Raw genomic sequence first — 25,934 nt, forward strand, 5'->3', positions numbered from 1 at the left:
CGGAGTCTGGACTCCTTACCACGAGTTATAAAGCAGTTTTACAAATACGAGTCATTAAAAGCATTTCAAGAGTTTTAATAAAACCTTAGGGGGTAAATCATTATGCAATTACAGCAAAAGTACATCCACATGCTTGAAGATGGTTTCATCCTGAACCTCTAAAAAATCCTGTAACGCCAAGGGCCTTGCATAAGGCCTTTGGAACTGTGGACCACCCAGTTCTCCTGCAAATCCTTTACTCCCTCAGTCTGTGGGATACTGCCCTCTCTTGGCTATCCTCCTACCTCTCTGACCACTTTTTCTCCGTCTTGTCTCATGACTTTACTTCACCCTAACTTCCACTAAAAGTAGGTGTCCCCCAAAATTTCTGTTCTGGGTCCTCTCCTACTCTCCCTCTCTACATCCTCTGTAGGTAAGCTCATCAACTCTTTTGGGCTCCAATATCATTTCTATGCTGATGACACTCATATCTACCTCTCCTCCTCTCCTGACCTCTCCCCTCACTCCTCACTTGTATCTCCAGCTGTCTCTCTGCTATTTTTCATGGTTGAGCTAACACCTTCGTAAGTGTAAAATGTCTAAAGGTGCGTACACACTAGACCAGTGGTGGCAAACCCTGGCTCTCCAGCTGCTGTGGGACTACATATCCCAGCATGCACTGCCAGAGTTTTGCTATTATGGAATGCTAAAACTGTGGCAGGGCATGCTGGGATATGTAGTCCCACAGAGTTTGCTATGTGGTTGTGTAGAAGATAGGAGTCCGACCTGGGAACACAACTACTTGTTATTGATCCTGACTGGCACCCTACCAAGTTGCAGCATATGAGTAGTGACGGGCGTTGACAACGATATATATATATATATATATATATATATAATGTAAAATTTGCTTAGTCCCTTTGTCTGGAACGCTCTTTGAATTGAATATCTCAAAGACTAATTAAGATATTAATGTGATTCTTTTGCGATAGATTTCAATCAGCAATAAAGTACAGTATTTGGAATAAAACTGTATAAAATTTGATGGAGAAAAAAAAAAAAAATCCACAAAAACCATAATAAATGCTTTAATATAGCTAACCTTAAAATGTCAAGAAAACTGCCAGAACACAGAGCCGGCACAGTGACCCGGGGGAAGCGGGATAGGGGTGACCGCTACCGGCTGCTGTTCTCACGCACTACTGGTGGTTTGTGATCTCACATGGACCCGGTACCCTAGCCATGTGCGGACACTGTTTACATTCTGCCCAGTTCGGCTCCTGATTGGCCGCGTGACGTACCTATTGCATAATGAGGGAGGGCGCGTGGGTGGCACAACACTTGAGGTTGCTGCCGTAGGGGGCGCTCTTCCTTCACCTACTTTCTCCAACACGTCAATTCCAGGTTGCAACTCCCAGACAATCAACACCGGGTTTGCGCCTCGAAAGAAACCTCTTTTCTCTGGTTTCCGTGAGAGCTGCCGACAGCCGCTGATTGGCAGGAGGCTGGGAGTTGGTGAGGTGGAGTGACAGTGCACTATCATTTGCATCTATAGGGGCTCAGCTTGCAATACCCCCTGGAAACGGTCCATTTTGCATCAAGACAAATATATCATCAAACTTACAAATTGCCAAAATGTTACAATAAAAGCCTGTCATGTTTCAGACACATCTTTTATTACCCAATTTCGTTGTATTAACATATGATCTGGGTTCAACTTGGCAAAATGTTCGCCACAGGCATACTAGTAATAATAATACTGATGTCTACTAGATTCTACTCAGTTGGAGAATCTTACAGGTCCCAGTGGACAGGAAATGAGGTTGGCTTCCATATATGCCTCACCTTACTTGTCAGTTACTAACAAAAAATTAGACACTTGTTAGATCCTACTTTTCGCTGGGACAACTATTGTTATAATGCCTGTTGCAACATATGCAGTTTAGCAGGGGAGACTTCTTTCATTTAAAATGGACATGCCTTAATATTTTCTAACGCGTGATTTGGTTTATACATGACCAAATAGGGACAGACGTACTATGTAGATCATGCTGCTATAGCTCATCTTGCTTCGCCTCTTGTCAAGGCAAAGCAGGAAGCAAGAACACTGAGATTTATTAACATCTCGGCCACGGAGTGGGAGAGAGACAAGTCAAACCTCTGGCAATCCATGCAAGACCAACAGTGCATCAACTTAGTGCCAATACTCTGTCTTATCTACTGGACGGCCCTACTGCGCATGCATGAGATCTCGCAAACATTGTATGCAGCCTGGGGCACCCACAGAAGCCACCGCAGGTTAGTGCGCACACAGACACACAGGTAATGCTACTGATATGTGAAAAATAGATAAGCCACAAAAGTGCTCTTATCATTTTTTTTAATAACATTTGAATGATTTTGCATCACCATACGATAGTATTTTATGATATCTGCTATTATACATACCGAGGTTCAACATAAGTGTCAAATAGTGTTGTTTATATATTTTCCACCTCTTCTTACATCTCCCCCATAGTCTCCACATTTATCAGGTCCGGGGCTTTATATCATATTTTACCATATAAAATATGGCTGTAAGTAAGGTGCAATATCCAGAAAAATGTTCTAAAATTTATCGTACGTGGATCAAGAACCTGATACTGAGTGAGACACATCTGCGTCCAATTCTACGTACTGTCTCGACAGCCTGCTTATTACCTAATGTTAATACTACAATCCACCGGTCTATGCTGAACATAAGTACACTTGCATGTGGAACACTGTCCCGCAATGACGTGCGGTGAAGTCAATGGCTGTGGAGGCACACATGTATAAAAACACAGTTTTTATATCAAAACTCTGGAGCATGACAGGGAGCATGGTAGGGGAGGGAGCATGACAAGGGAGCATGGTAGGGGAGGGAGCATGACAAGGGAGCATGGTAGGGGAAGGAGTATGACAGGGAGTGCAGGAGACACCATCAGCGCATGCACTCAGGTAACCGTCATCATCAGCATTAGCACTGGGTGCAAAAAAATCCAGCAGAAACTAGGGTCCCATTTCCGTATGCAAATCGGCTTGTATGTCCACGAGACACCCAGTTATGTGGGTATGCAGTCGGGAAGCCGGCGGACCTAATCCCAACTGTCATATCCCGGCAAGAGTCTAAAGACAGGCGTTGATATGCCGATACCTGTCAGTAGACATACGCCGGGAGCCCGACGCCCGGCATCCCGATCGAAGGGACGCCGGGCACCGAGCGCGGATAGCCGGGGGGGGTGTGTTTTGGTTAGGTTTAAGGTTTCCGTGGGGGGACTTAGGGTTAGGCACACCCACAGGAAGTTAGGTTTAGGCTAGGGGTAGGGGGGTTAGCGTTAGGCACCCCCGGGGGGACTTAGGGTTAGGCACCCCCCCTGGTGGACTTAGGTTTAGGCGGCGGGGAAGGGGGGGTTAGGTTTAGGCACTTAGAGGGGGGGTTAGGGTTAGACACCACTAAGGGAGAGTTAGGGTTAGGGGGTAGAAAAAGGTTAGTATATACTTACCTTTGACGATCTGGATTTCCTCCTTTGCCGGGATGCCGCTGTCGGGTTTCCAACCGCTGGGCATGGGTCCGGCGGTAAATCATACCGATTCAGTTATGTGCGTATGCATGGTCGTCACCAACAAACTACATTTGCCTTGTCTGGCGTATGTGCAGTCTACAATTTCTTTCTACAACCCTTGCGCAGTCTGCAGATGTTCCCGAGCTATGTCCGCACTTGGAATCAGCCCCAGAATGGCTTAACACAGCAGCCACAGATTTATAATGTGCTGTCAATTTTACTACTATGTCTGGGGTAGCTCAGGTCTCCATGGCAGTATCGTCTATCTTGCAATGCTAACCATAAAGCCTTATGAACCTTTGACCAGAAATGGCTCTAATAAATATAATAGATGGTCCTACAAACCTAAGAACAGAAGGAAGTAGTTACAGAATAAATGCAGTTTAAAGAAGATGATAATTGGAATGATGCAATGAAAGTCTTCTCCCATATAAATAAGCTGTCAATCACAATATTGACAGAAAATACAATGCACTATTCATTCATGTGCATTATCCATGGAGAATATTCGTTCCTTTGCATTATCCTTAAAGAAAGCACAATCAATGTAAAATGTGGAAGCAATTCTATATAGCAGCAGAGTAATGAGTATTATTAGACGCACCCACCTTACTACCAGACTGACACAGGAGCAGCAGCCTCTCCTGCCTTGACAGCGCTGCCGCCGTCCTCCTCTTCCTGCTTCGTGAATGAAGCTCAGAGGCTCATGGGAATTGTAGTCCACTGGCCTCCCCGCTGCGTGTGCTCAGGCATTGCGAGGACTACATATCCCAGGCGCGCAGCGGGGTGGTGAGACAGGGGGTGTGTAGTGTACACATATACAGTACACACAGACAGAGTGGTGCTGCTAGGGAGGATGATGGCACCTGGCCTGAGCGCACTGTGCGCGCTGCTGCTGTTGGTGGTCCAGGGACCCAGGAGAGGAGTAACTGGCAGCGGAGGAGGGAGCGTTCCGCATCAGTCTCCCCCACAGCCCAGCCACGCTGGACCTGGGGGCTGCAGCCACAGAGATCCGGCAGAGACTGATTCTGCCTGGGACCTAGAAGATTGCGGTGAGTGCCCCTGCTACAGCAGAGGGACCATGTCATGGGAGCCCCCCACCACTATACCTGCTGGGAGGGATGTGTGCACATGTCACTATATCTACCATACTGACTGTATGATGAATGGCAAACATGTTTATCTATATGTACCTACCCTCCAACATGACCCCTTCCACCAGGTACATAATGCTCTGCTCCTGGACTTCCCACCTAATGTATGATTGCAGTCACCTGTGCTGAACTAGCTAATAGAGGAGACAGGTGTGTCACCACAGGTGGCTGCAATCATACATTAAAAGGGAAGTCCAGGAGCAGAGCCTCTTGTACTATACCTGGTAGAAGGGGTCATGTTGGAGGGTTTGTGTGTATGCATTGTTTTTAGATTGCGTTCTGTAAATCTCCTGGCCTCTCCGCTGGTTGGCGTAGTGGTAAACATTGCTGCCTCACAGCTCTGAAGTCTTGGTCGAATTGGTGTGGGGTTTGTATGTTCTCTCCACCACATTTAGCTAAGTTAATTGAATTTGGCCCCCAAAAAATTAACCCTAGTATGTGTGTGTACACAGATGTGGTAGGAAATATAGATGGTAAGGTACACTGAAGTAGCTGCAGGGACTGATTTAAATGAATAAATTATTCTCTGAAAAGCATTGTGGGATGTGGGCACTTTATAAAAAAACTTAATAAACACATATGTTGTTATATTTTGCAACACTGATGACATTTGGAGCCAATAGACTAAAGAATGTTATCACTAGTACGTTATATGCTATTTGGATCTGGTAAATATTATTCACCTGGATTCGAATGCAGAGTAATGGTGCATACACACGGTCAGATTTTCCTTCAGATGTGTACAATAACTATTTTAAAAATCGTTCATATCCGAAAGAAAATCTGACGTGTCCCTGCAACGATGAATGATGCGTGTTCCTGCTTGTCAGATAACGATATCTGACATCTGATGTGTTTGCAGTCAGATTTGGACGATTCCATTCATTTTAATACAGTCAAAAATCCTTCAAACCGTTCAGTTGTTCATCTGACATATCTGACCGTGTGTATGCACCATAATGCTGGGCATACATGTTTAGATAAAATACTTGTCCTTGGGGAGGAGACATTTCCCCGTTCTTTCCCTATGAAGGAACAGAGAAATGCCTGTCGGTCGACTGCGGCTGGGCATACACTGCTCCATGCGGCTGATATTAAATTTGAAAGTATCGGATCGAACGGGCATGCTGGATGATCCGGCGTGCCCAACCAATCAATATTTTCTGATTGGTCGCCTGCATACATTGCAATTATTTGGCCAATTCGGCGATATTGGGCAGATTGGCCAAATAATTGTATAGTGTATGCCCAGCATTAAAGTGGCACAGTATATTAGGCCAGCACTGCTTCTTGAATAAATAAGATGGTATGTGCGCTCCTGGTTTGTGGGTCCAGGTTAGGATGGAGAAAGAGGGTAGGGAGGGGGGATGGCTATGTGGTAAGTTATATTGAATATGTCAATGTGGCAGGTGATTGTATAAGTGACAAAATTATGTGAAAATGAAAAGCAACACTAATAAATTGGAGCCAATCCTATTTTATTAGAGGAGACACAATGCTTCTCTAGGACGGTACTGTACTATGAATCAGTGCCAGATGGATGTGGCCTAATCTTACGAATGGGAATATATTTTCCTCTGTGGACGGGGTGAGGCCAGACTTACTCGGTAGGGAAGTGGGTAGACTCTTACAGGGGGCTTCTTACCTTACAGTTCAATGACCAGCATGTTGCCCCTATGACCAGCATGCTGGACCTATGGTCTACAGACTTAGGAACCGGAAGTAGTCTTAGGGCCGTATTCAATTCCAGGTGAAAAGCCGTTTTCTGTGAAAAAGTATCGGGTGTGACATAATTTCGCCATGCGAAAAGTTTCTTCTGTATTCCATTCTGAAGACTTTTTGCCGGTGCGGAAACTCAATGCAATGGAACCTGCGAAAAAGTTTCACCTATGAATACTGTAGGTGTCGTAAAAAAAGTGCAGAATTGGGGTTTTGGGGTGCAAAGTTGTGGGAACCCCCCTGCACCCATGGGACAGTCCCCTAAAGGTAAACTCTGTCAAAAAAAAAATACTGTTGATCTCCCCAAAAAAGTACTTTCATTTTAGGGGTAAAAAAGTCCAAAGTTTAGGGACAAACTTAAAAACTAGCAAAATAGACTCCAGTGGGGTCCCCAAGTATGCCCCAGGTGTTTTTAAGTTTGCAGGTGCTTGCGACAGGTGGATTTTTAAAGTTTTTTAAAACTTCACTTTAGCAACTTTTTAAAATATTCTAGCACCCATTTTCATGTACCCCAAATTTGCTGGGACTACTTATTTTCTCCAAAAAATAATGCAAAATGCTATTCTTCACCCCTTATGCAAAGACACTAAATAGCAGTTATTGAGATCATTTAAATACCCCAAATACCTTCAGCAGGGCTATTCGGGGGTATCTATAGTGATCCCCAATGTCAGTCCATCTTTTGGGGGGTGTCAGGCTGATTTCCCCAAATCTGACAGCACTTTTCGCATATTAGAGTTTCGCCGGGTCCCGTTTTCTCCGATTTGTAATTGAACATGGGAATACTTTTTCACATTGAAAACCAGCGATTTCGGCGAAAAGGCAGGGACTTTTTGCCTGGAATTGAATATGCCGCTTAATGTATAACCAGGACTGCTTCGTATTCGTTATCTATTGTCAGCCGCTTACTGTCACTTCTTCTGTATTCTGGGATATGTGACAGTATATTTGCAATTCCTGTACCTTCATGTTATTTAAACACTTTCTACATACCCACTATTATGCTATCCCACTCAGTTATACTGCCCCATGGCCAAACTCCTTCCTTGCAGTGTACTCTGTGATATACTCTGGCACTTGTTTTTAGAATCACACTACTGATATTCACTATAATATTTAGTGCATTTCTGCCAGCAAACGAAAAGTCTAATTTCACCTTTATACTGGACATTTTGAAACAAAACCCCTGTTCCCCTTACCTAAGTTATAGGAGTCAGTCCTCTGCCATCTCGTCCTCTTTATATAGGGCGCTAAAAGAGAGAACTGACATGCTGAAAAATAAACAAAGATGGTTTCAAGTCAAATCCTATGTAGTGTGTGATTCCTTGTCCTCCTCTACACGCAATTGTTTGATGTCCCAGCATCTAGATTTTTTTTTTTTTAAACCAATAACTAATCTGACTATTCCTAGTGTATACATTACACTGCACAACAATGAAAATGTTTCCGATGTGAAAATAGTTACTTCTAATTGATTTCAGCATGCAAAGAATGACTTAAGCTGCATACACACACAACGATTGTTTTAATGAACGATTTGAGTAAACGATTTTTTCCCTTGAAAAAATTTACTAAAATCGTTTACTAAAGTTGTTCATTTACTAAATGTCATGAACGATTTTTATGAACTACAAACGATTTTTGCATATTCCCTTAATGAAAATCGTTGAGTTGACAAGTCTGCCTGAACGACAAACTACAAACGACAAACTACAAACGTGAACGCGCATGAACGATAATCAATTATCGTTAAACGATATCGTTTAACGATAATCATTAAAAAAATCGTTGTGTGTGTGTATGCAGCTTATGACCTTTAAAACTCTGTTAGCTCTGAGTTCCGAGATAAAGCCCATTTATGACGATGTAGGGGTATTCCTAGAGAAGTAGGCAGAATGGAGAGAATCTTACCAGCAATCTGCGTTCCGTGCAGAGGGGGCGGGGCCTAATGACCCAATTAAATGAATCAGTTATTTGTCACCTCCCCTATTCAAATATATGCGATTCACGGGATCACCCACACAAGATAACCGGTGCACTGAGTGACAAGCATAGTGAGCGATTCCACCAAGACATTTCAGCAATGGAACAAAGATATCAGGGTAGGTGAATCACTACTGTTGGACAGTGACATGAGATTCCCCAGAAGAGGAGTACAAGCGACAAGCAAAGAGAAAGCATCCCCATGAATAGGCCACTATATTAGATAGTACTTTTGTATGCTGTATATTTGTTTCGTATGCTGTATGTTTGTTTCGTTTTGTGTTCTTATTTGTGATTGATTGAATTAAAACAACTGTTATTTATTTTCTATCAAGAAAATATCAGATTATTTTAAAATAGCTTTTCACTATGACTATATTACTAATGTATACAGTATAGTGAAAGTAGTGTAGCTCAAAATATAGAGCTAATAAAAACATTCTGAAATCATTTTAGGTTTTTCTTGACCTCAAATTAGTAATGTATTCCTATTTTTAGAAAGGAAACAAATTAAAAGTATTAATTTGTTGTGCAGTGTTATCAGTCTAGCTGGTTTGTTTAGTCTGAAGAACAAATGTACACTTTGTACTGTTTACTATATTTCATCTCAATCTGTCCAGGTAAGGAGATATCTATTTCACAATTAAATTTGATCAATGCCGTTGCAAACTTTTATCTTTGCTAAATGAGAGGCCGGTTCTGTAACAATTTAGCCACATACTGTGCGTGGAGACATAATTGAACACATGGTGACATTTACACAGCTTCTTTGTAATTGGATCACAATATGGGGGAATTAAATTTTTTTGGGACGCCCATAAGGATTGGGCTGTTTAATTGTCTCTGCCCATTATTTCTGCTCTCGCCCTACTAAGGTGGCGAGACGAACTCCGCAAACAGTCATCCATTTGGGCGCACTAACCAGTACTTTGCACAGGTTTAGCCACTTTACACGTCTAAACCCGGCGCAACAAGCGTTAATAAATGGGCGCCCGCGGCTCTTGCACCTGTCGGCAAAACAATTGAATAGCTCCGTCGAGGCACCATTACTTACAGGGCACACAAAAAACATGCATCCATTCAGTGACCGCAGCGCTTGGGGGCTATCCAGCATGTCCGTAAGTGCTGGGCACGCCCCCAAGAGTGATGGAAAGGGGACGCGTCATAAAGACACACACCTTTAGCATTTGGTCGCGCCCCCTTTTTTGGGCGCTCATAGAAGTGCACTTTCTCTAGAGTGAACACTAATATCTGAAATAAGTGGATTGGATATTGATCTGACACAATGGGGGCACAATTGGCCGAAAACCCCTCTTCAGATAAAATGTAGCCTATTGGCTACAGTGGCTAATGCCCAGTCTGCAGTCCCCATTGAGAATAATCCAAACTGCAGTCTACAGCATTAGGTTACGTTAGAGATGAGCGGTTCGGTTTTGGCTCGGATCTTCCCAGCAAGTACAGGAATCAGAACAAGGCAACACGTCATCTTTCACGGATGTCTGTGCTGTGATGTCCATGAAAGATGACATTTTGCCTCGCTCTGATATCCGAAACTTGGCTGGAAGATCCAAAACTGAACCGATCATCTCTGGTTTATGTAATGGAGGATATGTAATTGATATCTCATGGTGTTGGGCTTTTCCTAATATAAATCAAGTGGAAACTGCCATTTCCTTGTCAATATTAATATCCGATTAATAAACGAAGCCCTAAAAATGTTCAACCTAAATTCAAATGCACAGAAATATCACGGTCATTTTAAACAATGACACGGTATATAAATAAACACGGCCAATTAATATCTATTCATCCCCTATTCTTTCCTAAATGTAAGGGATCCCGGTGGTCAGAATATCAACAGCGGCATCCCAACAGTCAGAATCCCAACACAAGTAGTTGTGTCCTAACCCCTAACCCACCTTTCCCGTAGCCTAACCCTAACCCTCCCCATAGTGGCTAACCCCTAAACCTAACCCTCCCCCCAACCCTAATACTTATCATCGGGATGCCGGTGGTCAGAATTCTGGAGCCTGGATTGCATCTGCTGTCGGAATTCCGGCTCCGGTATTCTTAGCGCCGGCATCCCAAACGCCTGGATGACGACTACATCCCAAGCTGCACAGGCAGCCACTTTAGCAACTGCAGTATTTACTGTTACAGGGGTCACCTGCTTATTTATATATATTTTATACTTTCTTGTGTGCATAAATGGCATTTATTATAAATTGTCTCTGATTTGGAAGATAGGCAGGTGCCGTAGGGTTGTAGGAAAACCGAGTTAAAAAAAAGCTTCATTGTATATGTTGAGTAGGATGCATCTCAAGGTTAAAAACTGCAATATTACACGACTACCTAGTTGTATTGCTTTGCATAGGGATGCTGTCACAGTATTGGCCCACGCCACATCACGTTAACGCTATACAGACTGGTGGCAGCAGCGCTTTCACCCACCACTCACACCAATGTCACTGTGTGACCTGTGCACAGATTGCTATGTAACCTATCCTATTCACCCACCACTCACACCAATGTTACTATGTGCCCTGTACACAGACTGCTATGTAACCTATCCTATTCACCCACCACTCACACCAATGTCACTGTGTGCCCTGTACACAGACTGCTGTGTTAACCTATCCTATTCACCCACCACTCACACCAGTGTCACTGTGTGCACTGTGCACAGACTGATATGTAACCTATCCTATTCACCCACCACTCACACCAATGTCACTGTGTACCCTGTACACAGACTGCTGTGTAGCCTATCCTACTATTTTCTCCTAGATTCTGTTGAAGTTTCTTCTAATTGTGAGTTTAAAATCTTCTTGCTGGTTCCACAGAATTTAGTTTATTTTTAAATTTAAATGATCAAAAAAGTGAGGAGGTAGTGTCCTGTACTGAACACCCATTTGCAGAAATGTTGATATAAATAATATGTAGCGTTCCCGCTAGGCTGTTTTAGCGGGGCGCGGCGCCCTGCCCTCTTTCTGGAAGGCAAAAAGCGCCCTGCCCTCCAGGAGGAGGGCAAAAAGCGCCCTGCCCTAACAGCCTGCGGGAACTGTCTTCACCCGCGGGTCGCAGTGTCCCACGGGTGAAGAAATGTGCAGTGACCTGGTCACCGCCGGAGAATTGACGCCGGGCGCATGCTCCCGGCATCTATTCTCCCTGTCTGCAGGGCTTGGGGCTGCCCGGCGTGTCCGTAAGTGCCGGGCACGCCCCCAAGAGTGACGAAAAGGGGACGTGTCTTATAGACACGCCCCCTTTTCGATGACCACGCCCCCTTCTCGGTCGCACGCGCGCGCACGAACGTGCCCTCTCTAGCTCCGGCGCCCTGCCTCGCACCGGAGCTAGAGTGAACACTAAATATGTATTTATTACAGACAGGTTGCTTTGCTGATCAGTCTATTAACCACTTAAATTATATTTTTTTTCCCCAGCAAAACAGATCACATTGTTTTTTTTATTTGTTTAATATAGTTTAAATAGTATTTTTAAAAATATATGTAAATATTTTATTGAAAAAAATATGCCTAATGGGTTTCAGTTGGCACCCATTATATAATAATAGTGTTCACTCTAGGTCCGGCGCCAGACCTAGAGAAAGGGCATTTATGCACGTGCCAGAAAAGGGGGCATGGACAATTAAAAGGGGCATGTCTTTGACGCATCCCCTTTTCGTCACTCTTGGGGGTGTGCCCGGCACTTACGTACAAGCCGGGCAGCTCCCGGCGGTAAGCGCTGCACCGTCATTTTCCCCAGGAGACAGAACCCGCAGGCTTTTCAGTGGGGCGCCGCGCCGGAGGGCAGGATGCTTTCTGCCCTTTAGAAATAGTGCAGGGTGCGGTGCCTCGCTGAAACAGCCGAGTGGGAACGCTAAATAACTTCTCACCCCCCATTAGCAATAGACTCCCAATTGGTGATAAATAATAATACCCCCCTGCACCCCTTAGTTGTAAAGAATCCCTGTTTTGTAGACCAGACCACTCTTTCCTTGGATAAAGACCCTGTTTTTTTGCAGCCCCCTCCTCCTCCTACTACCATGTGACCAGTGTCATTTTATTATTATTTTACATCCCCACCTCTCCAGTGTGATATTGCTTTATTTTATAGGAAAACCTATGCCTAATCACTATTTAAAATAAAGTGAAGAAGTGGCCTTTCCTTCCCCTCTCAAAAGACCTGAGCGCAACACATCCTTAGCCGGCTTCTACCATAACAGGGAGACCACAATATTGGGGTACCCCAACTACAGTGACAACAGTTCATGTTAGGGCAGGTGTCTCTGAAGGGAGGCTGCAGAGAGCAGCTGGAGTGGACAGAGTATAGTCTGTCACTACAAGCAATTGAGGAGTCTAACTTGGTACAATTGTTCACAAGGGGTACTTGCAAGGAGGAATAGACTAACACATGGGGATGTAGTTATGTGGCCGCTGGTCTAAATCCCGATGGGGGAAGCCCGTTGTCGAAATACCGACGCCTATCTTAATCCTGACTCCGGAACACAGAAGGACGGCAGCCCGAACAAGGTAAGTCCAGGGCGCTCTTAGCTGTCTAGGGGGGAGGGTTAGGTTTAGGCACAAAAGGGGGAAACGCACTAACGGGGAGGGTGCGGGAGTGGGGAGGGTTAGGGTTAGGCTAAAAGAAGGGAAGGTTAGGGGGAGAAGATGGGAGGGTAAGTATACTTACCCGACCCCTGTCGGGGTACCAACCATCGGGATGCCGTTGTCGGTATATTGACAGGAGGCATCCCGAAAGCTGGCATTACATACCGATTCCTAACAGCTGGAACCTCCTCTTTCCCACCCCTCTTGTGTGCACCAGAAGTGACTGGTAGACTATAGGATAATGACCTTCATAGATATGCACAGGAGGAGAACCATAACTCCTGACACTGATACAGTATGACTGGAATTGCCCGGCAGGAATGGCAACTATACTGTAACCAGAATCGGGGATTAATATAAATTGTGTAATATCAGGACCCAAATAACTGCAACCTAAGTATCAGGAGACAAAACGGGCAGAGTATGCATGCTAACTCAGACTGAAGTCCTGACACCATACTGGTGCACCGAGCAGGTTTAAATAGCCTGTTTTTTTAATGAGGGGTAGCCCTTAGGCATTTGTAGTCATGTTACTGAACATTTTAAAGAACAAACATGTGCAAATGAAAAGCAATATTGCAACCAGCAGCATTATAGAGGAGCAGTGCCTGAGATTGACCTGCTCGGCGATGTCTTTGGGACGACTGCAGGTAGCACACCAGGCACCAGTAAGTACGCTGGAAGGTCCAGTGTGTGACAACAGCATGGCTGCCAGATCTGCGCTAATAGTGCCCGGGCGCTACATTCACCCTTGGGGGTGGGACTGAGGTAGTGGAAAGACTAGAATCCCATCAATAGCAGCACCAGTGGTACAGATATAATGGACACATTTACCTAAGAGCTCTGCTCTTTAAAACAAGAGGGTAAAATAAGTAAAAGCACAGACCGTTTTATAATCTATTAGATAGAAAACTTCCGACACTCTAGTTCATCACTTTATTTTATAAAATAAAATTTGTCTTTATTTGTTGTAATTCAAATAGGAAATTAACTATTTTCTTCTTTCTTGATCTATTGTAGTGTAAATGGGTGAAGAAAAGCAATGGGTGAAGGTGGCATGCTGCCCAGTCAGTTTATTACTTAAAATATAAAGCTGAATTTTTTTTTTTTCTCTCAATTCATTTCGATGAGACCATTATTTTAAAAGCCGTTTCTACCTGTAGCAATTCATTGGAATGCATGAATTGATGAAAATCGTTACAAGTTGCTGTTTAACAATGCGAACAATGAATTCCTGGTTTTGATGACTTAGGGGGAATTCAATTAGCCACAGTAATTTACAGCAGATGGATCCACTGGGGCTATTCAATTAGCCCTGAAGGCACTCCAGGCTGCACTCTTATGGATTTTTGTCCCCGTTATCTAGCCTGTAAACAGGTGAAACCACCCTGTTAACGAATAGATCCGTGAACTTATCACAGATTTTATGTTAACGCCCACTAACACCCCTTTTTATTGGCTGTTAAAAAGGGGCTCGGGTGAAAAGGGGTCTGGAATTGAATAGCCCAGGTCGTTAAAGCCAGGGACTACCACTCTTTTATACCTCCGTTAAACTAACGGGCTAATTGAACTCCCTAGTGAATTCCCCCCTTATTATGTTGATCAGTATGAACGACTGATATACTGTATAGCAGATTTCCTTATTTAAAAATGAAAAACCTAGTGTTCTTCAGCTGATTTCCTATGTAGATCCAAGATGTTCTTTGTTTCATTTCTGTTCACTTCTGGTTAACCCCATACTTGTAGATGTTCCACACATACAAATGCTGCAGTATGTAGACACAAACCACCCCTGCCTGAAAGTTATAGGGGCTAGATCACAGGGCAGCCAAATAAGTAATAGGGGGTGGCACAGGTGAAGGAAGTCTTGTCAACCCAAAATGCTGATTGTATTAAACAGAAAACGTAATGCAAAATTAGAACCTAAATAATTATGGAATGCAGCTGGAGGTTTAAAGCATACAAGTGTAGTAAATGTAAGAGGTTGTGCTTAAGAAGATTTGCATGGTTTAAAACTACTTGATTGTGTGAGTAATAATGTTCTGTATGTAAAATTCTGCTTATCACCATATTTATAAATGATTGATTGATAGTCTATTCACCATGCAGTAACCCATACCAATCAGCAGTAAGATTTAAGTAATATAAGGTAGAGGTGTAAAGTTTGTATATACCTATCCACATTAAAAAATAAATAATTACCTGTAATTTATATGGTGCCCTCATGGCACTGTACATAGGGGACAGAGCATACAGCAATATTACATAAATACAAAACCGATTGCAGTCAATGTCACAGAGAGAGACACTACCACCTGCAGGTTACATAATTACATAGTCACAATAAGGAAAGATACCCCTGCTCATAAGTGCTCACATTTTTCAACTCTGGGCACACCGAACAAGATTTTAAATTGTTGAGGCACACCATCAGTCTCTCATGGGAAAAAAAAACACACATACATTGGCCCCATGGGAAATACACTCACAAATTGGCCCCCCACAGGAAAAAGAACAGACATTGGCCCCCACAGAAAAAATAAAACACAATGGCCTCACAGAACAAAAACAAACACATTACACTTCACAGAAAAATATACAAAACAGAAAGAAAACAAACACACATTGGCCCCCACAGAAAAAAGAACAATCACATTGGCTGGTCCCCACAGAAAAAAAAAAAAAAATCACTTTGGCTTTTTGAAGAGCCCAACACTCCCCGGGCCAGCAGTACAAGTAATATCAGCTCTGACTGCACTGACCTCGCGGCACACTTGACAACTGCTTATGGCATAGTAGTTGAAAAACGCTGTTCTAGAGGATGTGTGAATGGACACACAGGTGGAGAGGGGAACAGAGATGGAATACAGAGGCTGGTGAGCTTGAAGGAGGGGTGGTGGCATCAATGAAGAGATTAGGGGCAAGTTTAGTGGTAGGTTATGTTTCAGAGAGAGAGAGCACTGCACTAGAGAAAGCGTGAGAAAGAAGACTGGATCATGAAAGAAGTAAGGCATTAGCAGATTAATGTTGGGGGAAGGGAGTCTGGAAATATAGGGAGGAATCTAGTGGTTGATGAATTTATATTTAGTTCTGTAAGGGATGGAGAGGTCAGCAGCAGTGTGGCGCACTGTGAGAGAAAAATGATGTGGACAGTGATATTAAGTATTGACTGAATAGTGGCTTCCAGGGTAAAAAAAAGGCCTAATCCTTTGTATTACAGAGGTTGAAGTGGCAGGATGTAGGTGAGAAAGAGAGAGTTGAGCCAATAATGACTTAACACAGGATAGGGAGATGTTTTCCATAGAGGGAGGATTAGAGGGAGCCCGGCTGGGGGTGGACGACTGACCGCAAGTAACATGGGACTACTACTGCAGGGCAAACTTTAGGAGGTTGTTTTGTCTGTCATTGACATACAGGGGGTATTGAAACTGAAAAACGAAGAAGCTGATGACCTCACGAGGGAATAAGTGTAGAGGGAGAAGAGAAAGGTGCAACACAAAAAACCTTAAGGGACACAGTTGTGAAGTTGGGGATTGGGGAGGTGGAGACAGAGAAGGAGCAGTTGGACAAAGCAGAGGTGAACCATTATAGTGCTGTGTAACAGAGGCCGATGCTGTGAAGGATTTGCAGGAGGAGGAGGCGATCAATAGTGTCAAATGCCGGTTCAAGAGAATTAAAATAGAGAAATGACCTTTGGGGTCAATGCAATTATCTCTGGAGGAGACGAGTTGCCGCAGCATCGGCGTTCTAAAACCCCGGCAACGGCACCGAAACTTGCGGACAGCTCTCTTTTACCTGCAGCCCTATGGGGCTACCAGCGGTTTTGAGTGAATTCAGGCTGCTGTAAAGCGCAGCTATTGCCACGCTGACTCGCACCTACGATGGATTTGCAGTTAATTGGATTGACACCTTATTTAGATTTGTCGCTAACCTTGGTGTGGACAGTTTTGATTGAAAGAAGATTTAAAGTCTAATGGGGCACATCCACTAGACGATCTACTCCCTGTCCAACCTCTTAACGATTTTCCCTTGAAGTTTCCCTTGAAATTTGATCTTCCACTCTGAACAATTTGCAAAAGATTTGCAAACGATTTGCAAAAGATCTAATGATAAACTGTGATTGAGAGCTTTCAGCTATAGTGGGCAGATAGTGGTTCATCGTTTGATCGTTCAGTGTGAACGATGTGTAAACGATATGTAAACGATTTGTAAGCAATCAAGTGAAATTGACCTGCATGTTCAGTCGATGGAGGAGACGATCAAACGACCAGTGGGAGCGCGCATCGTACATCGTTAGAAACAATTACTGCACGATTTGCAAACGATTGAACGATAACGATATCTTTATCATTCAATAGCCTGCTAAAATCGCCTAGTGGACGCCCCCCATAACTGTTTTGGGTATAGGATGTTGTGGGAGGAGAGGATGGAGGTGTGGACAACTCTTACAAGGAGCTTGGAACAGCAAGGGAGGAGATAGATGGGTCTGTAATTAGAGAAATGGGCAAAAGTTTCTTCAGAATGTGAGAACAGGCAATGTTTGAAATGTGAGGGGAAGGTACCAGAGCAAAGCCATAAATTGACCAAGTGGACAATTTAGGAGCCAGTGTCAGGAGAGCTAGACTGGAGTAGAGAAGTGGGAGGGGATAGGAGTGCTGACTGGTGAAAAGAGGAGAGAAATGCATGTTCTGAAGAAGAGAAAAGAGTCTATTCAATTGCCCACTATTTGCAGTGATTTAGGGGTGCACATATATTTGCCATATACACTACCTACTAAACTCTGGCTACATTGACAATTTCTGTGCTCACCTCTGTTGAAGTAAAGAAATCTGCGAAGTATGGGGTTCCGCGATGTCCTGTTCCGGAACTCGACAAATAGCTCATCTAACCTACTTGACTAAATCCCAAGGTCAGTAGTCCTGGTGGGACTGGATAGGGGCTGCGAAGTCTGAAGAGAGGAAATGTTGTGGCAGATGGAATACATTTTCTAAATGACAAAATCAAGTCTATAGAGGGGAAACAATGTTTTTTTTATTTTGGCTTGTTTTCATAATTTTATTTAAAGCTTTAAAACATGGCTCAACCTATATCTCATGCATTAACTTGTTTCTAGTACAAAAATTGCATAGAACATGTGTGACAACTGTGTAATTCTGGGTAGCATCAGAGTTGCACACAGCAGTAGCATGCAATGCCAGCGGCAGTGTCCAGGGTACTCATGCATTGTACGCATTACAAGAATATGATCTATATTACAGGAGTTATAGCACGTCATAGTTACATAGTCTGTGGCATGCCACAATGTTAAAAAAAAAAAAAAGTGTTTTTATAGTAAATAACCCTTGGACTGTAAGTTGGCTTCAGCAGAGGGCACACAAGTTGTTGAGTATCAGGTTCGCTCTGTGTGCTTGTAATAAACGGCAGAAAATATATAATGGAGGAATCCATAAACTGGGGGTGATTCAGAGGTGGACGGAGGGAAGCCATCGGGCGCAAGTGGTTGTAACTGGGAGGGTGACTACCGGACACAGGCATGTCGTTGTCTTTAGACGCAGTTGCACTAACACCGACGACCATTTTCATTCGGACATTCTGCCATAGGGCAGGTGCAATATCTGAAGGTGTGGCCAATGGTGTGCCGATTGTGTGTTTTTGCATGCACGTCGGCGGATCGCAGCCTGTGGGCATCTTCATGGGGTACCTATTGGCCGTGCCATTAGAATAAAGACGCACTGGTGGCTGGGACAAAAGACGCAGCCGCTACTGTACTAGCATCCATCCTCTATATCCCAAACATTTATTGCTTGTAGGTTTTCTATCTTTCTATTTACTTGTTACTGAATCAGTGGCTGTTCTGTGCACAGGAACAAGGCTTTATACACGTTTATAAATACGAACGGATTTATTTATTTTTAGCAAGTTTTTTTTTTTAATTCTCTTAGATGTGTCTCCATAGCACAACACATGGCTATAACACCATATATAGAAGACGCCGGCTAACAGACAAGGCCACTTAATATTGTGTATTCTTCCTGTAATACATCTCAACACAATCATAACATGCTCTGCTGGTGATACATGTTGTTTCTGTATATTGTTACAAATATTATTGACTTTCAAGATTACTTTCTTACGCTCACAATCCAATTATGTGAGCTCTGCTTAATATGAAGCCGTATGCCTTTATTCCTTTATGTTCTTGCCAGTAGGCCTTTTCCAGGTTAAAATGTAAAGAAAACAAAATCGCTGAGAAATGAAAACTTGTGGAATTTGTGGGTTTTTTTTTTCTTTCTGTTTTTAAACAGTCCCGAAAACCATGCAATCCATTACATTTTTAATTTTAAAATGCATAGCAAGCTATTTCCTTTGTAATAACACATGCTACAGGAGCAATACAATGCATTCGGAAAGTATTCACTTCTTCCACATTTTGCTATGTTACAGCCTTATTCCAAAATGGAATAAATTAAGTTTTGTCCTCCAAATTCTACACACAATACCCCATAATGACAACGTGTAAAAAATTTTTTTTGCAAATTTAATATATGAAAATAAAAACTAAGAAATCACACGTACATAAGTATTCACAACCTTTGCACAATACTTTGTTGATGTACCTTTGGCAGCAATTACAGCCTCAAGTCTTTTTGAATATGTTGCCACAAGCTTGGCACACCTATCTTTGGGCAGTTTCGCCCCTTCCTCTTTGCAGCACTATCAAGCTCCATCAGGTTGGATGGGAAGCGTGGGTGCACAGCCATTTTCAGATCTCTCCAGAGATGTTCAATCGGATTCAAGTCTGGGCTCTGGCTGGGCCACTCAAGGACATTCACAGAGTTGTCCTGAAGCCACTCCTTTGATATCTTGGCTGTGTGCTTGGGGTCGTTGTCCTGCTGAAAGATGAACCATCGCCCCAGTCTGAGGTTAAGAGTGCTCTGGAGCAGGTTTTCATCCAGGATGTCTCTGTACATTGCTGCATTCATCTTTCCCTCTATCCTGACTAGTCTAAGGAGGGGCTCTAGACTGCACACCCTAATAGTAATGAACGGTGCCATCATGCTGAAATCTTAAAGTGACATATACAAAAAACAGAGTTGCAGATGCACTATGCGATCATTACTGTATACATTTAAATTTATTATATAGAATTTCAGAGGTAGTTTGCATATCAATGGCCACTGATACGGGCCTGCCCACCAGCGTCAAGGTCACCTCATTGAGCAGGTCCCTAACACTCTGGGGTTCACATCTGGGACGCAGGGCACCCCAAAAGTCAAAGGCTGGGCAGGCCCGTATCAGTGGCCATTGATATGCAAACTACCTCTGAAATTCTATATAATAAATGTAAATGTATACAGTAATGATCGCATAGTGCATCTGCAATCCTGACTAGACTCCCAGTTCCTGACACTGAAAAACATCCCCACAACATGATGCTGCCACCACTATGCTTCACTGTAGGGATGGTATTGGCCTGGTGATGAGCGGTGCCTGGTTTCCTCCAAACATAAAGCCTGGCATTAACGCCAAAGAGTTCAGTCTTTGTCTCATCAGACCAGAGTCTCCTTCAGATGCATTTTGGCAAACTCCAGGTGGGCTGCCATGTGCTTTTTATTTAGGAGTGGCTTCTGTCTGGCCACTCTAATATACAGGCCTGATTGGTGGATTGCTGCAGAGATGGTTGTCCTTCTGGAAGGTTCTCATTTCTCCACAGAGGAATGCTCACCCCCCTGACTAGGGCCCTTCTCCCCCGATCGCTCAGTTTAGACGGCCGGCCCACTCTAGGAAGAGTCCTGGTGGTTTCGAACTTCTACCATTTACGGATGATGAAGGCCACTGTACTCATTGGGACCTTCAAAGCAGCAGATATTTTTCTGTACCCTTCCCCAGATTTGTGCCTCAAGACAATCCTGTCTCAGAGATCTACAGACAATTCCTTGGACTTCATGCTTGGTTTGTGCTCTGACATGCACTGTCAAGTGTGGGACCTTTATATAGGCAGGTGCAGGGCTGCCATTACAAATTGCGGGCCCCGGAACTGACAAAACAGACAGGCCCCGCCCCCCCCCCGCAAGCTCCCCCTTCACAACAATAATATCATAAACTTGGTGTAGCGCTCCAGCACTAACCGCACAGATATTAAGAGTATGGACATCCCCAGCTTCCAAAATCATGGCTGACCATCTCCTGAGCGCTGGACCTGCTATCCACTTCAATACCTTTTATCTTATGCTAGGTACATCTGGCGGCCCATCCACTGTGTTCATCAAGTGCTCATTCAGACTAGGTAATACCAAAATAGATTCCACTATTATAGCCAAGTGCTAATGACGCCCAAGACTAGTAGTGAATGTTGCTCCATAATTGAAACTAGTTGGATTGGAGTATGTACACAATGGCCCTCATTCCGAGCCGTACGCTCTGAGCAGAGCGCACGCTCTGAATGAGGGCCGTCCTCCATAACTATGGAGCCTATACGAGCGTGCAGTTTGATGGCCGCAATGGTCGTGACCATCGCGACCATCGAAACTGCGAGCCGGTGCCTGCGGTTGAGGTTTTCAACCGCAAGGCCCGGAGTGATTTTGGCTCTATCAGAGCCAAAATCACTCCCACTGACATCACTAGTGATGTCAGTGGGCCGGCTTCTGACGGTAGGCGTTCCCTTGGGAACGCCCCCGTCAGGGAGGCACGCCCACCAAAGGGGGCGTGCTGTCAATCAACATCGACAGCACGCCCCCTTTGATCAGACACAACGAGCGAAGGACTTTCCTTCGCTCGTCGCGTCTGGCGCATGCGCACGACGGAGCTCCCTCCGTCGTGCGCATGCTCAGTGCAGACCATCGACCCACTTGCGAGCGGACAGCCGCTTGCGAGTGGGTCTGAATCAGGGCCAATGTCCCTTAGATTAAGCAAACTGCATTTAATTCATCTCTGCTTTGAAGCTGTCATTAGTTCACTACCACCTGTAATGCTGGGCAGCCCTGCAGTGTCTCCCTAGCTCCAGCCACAATATATCTGCCCATGATTACTCGTACATGTTGGTCATTATAATCTGCTATAGTGTGCAGGAGGTCACCTACGCCTTTTGTTACACTTACCTCCTTCTGTTCTGGCTGCTCCTCAGTCCTCTTCACACGCTTCGGCTTTTTCTCTCTCTGAGCGGCGTGGTCATGACTGCTCACAAGTAAGGAAAGAAAACGTTATTATGCAGGGCCGCCGCGGTAGTAGGAGGTGGAGTGTCCAGGCCCTGGACAGGTGTATGCCTTTCAAAATCATGTCCAAACAACTGAATTTACCACAGGTGGACTCCAATTAAGCTGTAGGAACATCTCAAGGTGGTCAGTGAAAACAGGATGCACCTGAGCTCAATTTTGAGCTTCATGGCAAAGGCCGTGATTACTTATGTACATGTGATATCTTAGTGGGTTTGTTTTTTTTTTTTTTATTCAATTTGCATAAATCTCCAAAAAACTTGTTACATGTTGTCATTATGGGGTATTGTGTGTGTGTGTGTGTGTATGTGTAGAATTTTGAGGACAAAAATGAATTTATTCCATTTTGGAATAAGGCTGTAACATAAAATGTGGAAAAAGTGAAGCGTTGTGAATACTTTGGAATTAGATTGTAAGCATTCTTACCCATTGTCCCAGCGCATATGTTAAAGGATACCCAAGTGACCAGTGCTTTTTACAAAAAGTAGTTAGATGACACATTCGAGGGATCTGGTTGGTTGGCCAGGTAAAACCTTCACTGTTTATCCTCAAAGATAGAACATAAAAACAGACTTTACATTCACATGAAAGACTTTCAGGCCCCTAACCTGCAGGGCTAGTTTTGCATATGCCAAAGCAGCACTAATTGGATGGATAAATAATTTAACCTGACTTCCGGCACTCAGCACTTTATAAGAAAAAGCACTTTTATACTCCATTGGACACTGTCTGGACCTGGGATGCATCAGCTTGGGCACCAGAACAACGGCTTACAGGAAAGATTCTTCTGCGTTTGGGACAACCTGCCATGTGACCTTCTCTACATAAAGCCTACCACTGGACTATCTTGCAAGCCGGTAAAATTAATCCACAGCTGGTCTATTGCCATAAAAAGGACTGTCTAGTGCTTGTTGCACTTGTATTAGTGCCTACAGGGTTTTTAGCTTATCCCCTGAATATCAATTTCACGCATGCATACAATTATTGAGTATCCAATGAATGCCCTATGTGTCTATTTTTCTACTTCAGGGTCCATAGGGGGTCCACAGGGTTGACCTTGGGGTATAGGTTGGGAACCAAATCCGGGCACCACGCAGTTAAAGCTTTTAGCTCCCAGGATGCACTTGGGTCCACTCTCCCTATAACCCCACCCCCCAAGCCAGAGGCACCTCAGTTTAAGTTGGTGCCCGGCCGGAATCGGGTCACCGTTTAGTGCAGTGGGGAGCTGATTAGCAGCCCCTAAGCTTTATTTTTTCTAAAGGACAGAGTTTTTTTATTTTTCCTTTGGATTCTTCAGAGCGGCAGCATCAGACTGTCCATAGGACGTCTAAGCTGCTGCTCCGTCACCCCGCTGGCGCTGAGACGCCAGTACAGATCTGGGGATCTCAGCGGGACCCCAGAGTCTGTACTAGCCGGACTCTGCGGGCGCCCAGGACTGCTGCCAGATCCACGGGGAGCAGGTAAGGCGCGGGTCACCGCTTGCGGTGATCCGCACATTTGAAATGCAGTCCTGTGCCTCCGGTCTCTGGGGACAGACCGGAGGCGCCGGCAGTGGCGGCGGGCCCCCCATACCCCGTGTGTCCACTAGACCACCAGGGACTTAGTGTTCGGTGCAGGGAGCCGGCGTCCCGGGGGTTAATAGCCGGCCAGGGGAGACAGCCTTCCCTGTTACAGTGGCTCCTCCCCTCAGCTCAGCGCGCCTTTCAGTATCTATAGTCTGGCGTCGCTGAGCTGCTTCCTCCGCGGGCCACGCTTCTTCTGAGGTCTCCAGCGGCCATTTTCTCTGTGGTGCAGCAGAAATCTCCGGAGATGGCGGTGAGTCCAGTCCCCCTGCGTACCTCACCATCAGGTCAGTGTACACAGCGCTGTAGCCTTCCCAGACACTGAATCTGGGTAAGTTGCATGCAGTGTAATAGTGCAGTATATTATATGACATGTTTATGTATATATGTGTATATCTGCATTGTATGTGACTTATGCTAGTGCTGACTGTACTTTATTCTCTCACCTGTCAGTGTATATCTATCCCTTTCCTTATCTGCCCTAATACAGCTGTACTTGGGGTGGTTCTGAGACCTCACATTTATATACTTGTTAATATTTGTATTTATATTGTATTTATATACTGTTGCGTGCTGCACGTTGCCATATTTTGAGTGGAACTGTGTGTTGCATACGCTGAAAATGGGTCCCTGCAGCTAATTTTTAGTATCAGTCAGGACCAGTATAGCGCTGCTTGATCACAAGGCTTGGTCAGATATGTCTGACCAGGAGATAGAGCGTTATACTGCACCCATTTTTATTATCCTGCAAGCCATGTGCTGCAGGTGTTAGTGCGGAGGATTTAACTCTTAAAGGGTTCTGTATGTGGCGTCATCGGGTGCCGGCCCCTTTCACGACCCCCTTGGGCGGTTTGTTTTCTCGGGATCCTCTTAATTGCGGATCGCCGGGCGGGCCCCATTGTTGTACCTCACTTAGGGCAGTATGGTGAAGTAACCCCTTTTCATCTCAGGGTATCTCGCAGTTTCTTGCACTCTTCCCCTGTGACACAGACTACCGCTCCCTACAGGGGTTTTTCGAGTATGTGAATTCCCCCTGGTGCCACAATAGTCTGTCATGCCCCTTGCAGGGATTACCACAACAGCCACCCTGGGTGGATGTCGTTTTTCTATGAAACGCAAATTGGCGTGGTTGACGCCCTGTGGTTACTTCCCACTTGGCTCTACCGTGAACTGGATACTGTTTTGGGCTCTTTCCCTCTTACACGGGGGGAAGACTATCTCAAGTATTATTAACCCTGATTTAGGGCTGGTAGCATTCATTCTGGTTAGAGTGAATGTTAACCTGCACCTGTATCATACACCCTCAGTATTACGTGCCTTCTGGGTCCCTGTTGCTGACTAGCGGGTGGATCGCATGTTGCCAGATATGAGGTATTACAACAGTGTTTGGTCTCCTGTCCCAAATTCCCTGAGGGTCATCATGAGCCCCTCCTGGGGTGGATGGGCGTGTTACTCGTCTGATTACAGACGTTACAACGCATCCCATTCCTGCGTGGTCGGATTCTTCTGATCCGTAGGTGGTAACTCTGCCTGAAATCCGTATACTCGCTTTCAGGGGTTGTTACCCATCCTACCATGGCTATAGCATGGTTGGTTAATACTATTGCATACTGAACTGATGCATTTGTAATGTTTTTTCCCCTCCAACACGTCTGGGGTTCAAATGTATTTGGTCGCTCACGTAATATATGCAGTTGTCATAGGTGGAAATGCCTATATTGGATACCAGTCTCCTAACTTTCAGAGTTCCGGCTGCGACGGTATCCTCCGTAATACCCTATGGCTGCGCTCTGGGAATGCAGAGGTGCAGATACCATCTATAGGGTAGATCTTGTTGGGTCCTGACCTTGATAGTGGCAGTACAAATTTCCCGCCGTCAGCTATGCTCACTACGGGGCCTCAGACTATTAAGTCTTTTGTCCTCTGGGTCAGCCTAAAGGTCTGTTTCTTCATAGACTGTCGGCCTTTACAAGGGCCGACATATCCAGTTCCAAGCATGCCTGGACTGCCAGCCGATCCTGCTTCTGAACCTACGGATATATCGTCAGCCTGACGAGACAGGCCTACCACTGGGAGATGGCGATTTCTCAGTTTGCCCGGTACTAGTGTCTAGTTGCCGCGGCTACGTGGGTAG

The 25,934-nt window shown here is 44.7% G+C and overlaps 1 protein-coding gene across 2 annotated transcripts in view; it reads left to right on the forward strand.

The window, feature by feature from the left end:
• Nucleotides 1-4,378: 4,378 nt before the first annotated feature.
• The window catches only part of TTC13 (tetratricopeptide repeat domain 13), a 127,224-nt gene continuing 105,668 nt past the window's right edge, over nucleotides 4,379-25,934 (forward strand). For both annotated transcript variants that reach the window (XM_088474407.1, XM_088474408.1), the window contains exon 1: nucleotides 4,379-4,615. In XM_088474407.1, coding sequence (XP_088330533.1) covers nucleotides 4,420-4,615 — 196 coding nt within the window. In that variant the 5' untranslated portion in view covers nucleotides 4,379-4,419. The remainder of the gene's footprint in view (nucleotides 4,616-25,934) is intronic.

Source organism: Taudactylus pleione, unplaced genomic scaffold (assembly GCF_031769625.1).
Source record: "Taudactylus pleione unplaced genomic scaffold, aTauple2 ptg000154l, whole genome shotgun sequence".
NCBI classification, from domain to species: domain Eukaryota; kingdom Metazoa; phylum Chordata; class Amphibia; order Anura; family Myobatrachidae; genus Taudactylus; species Taudactylus pleione.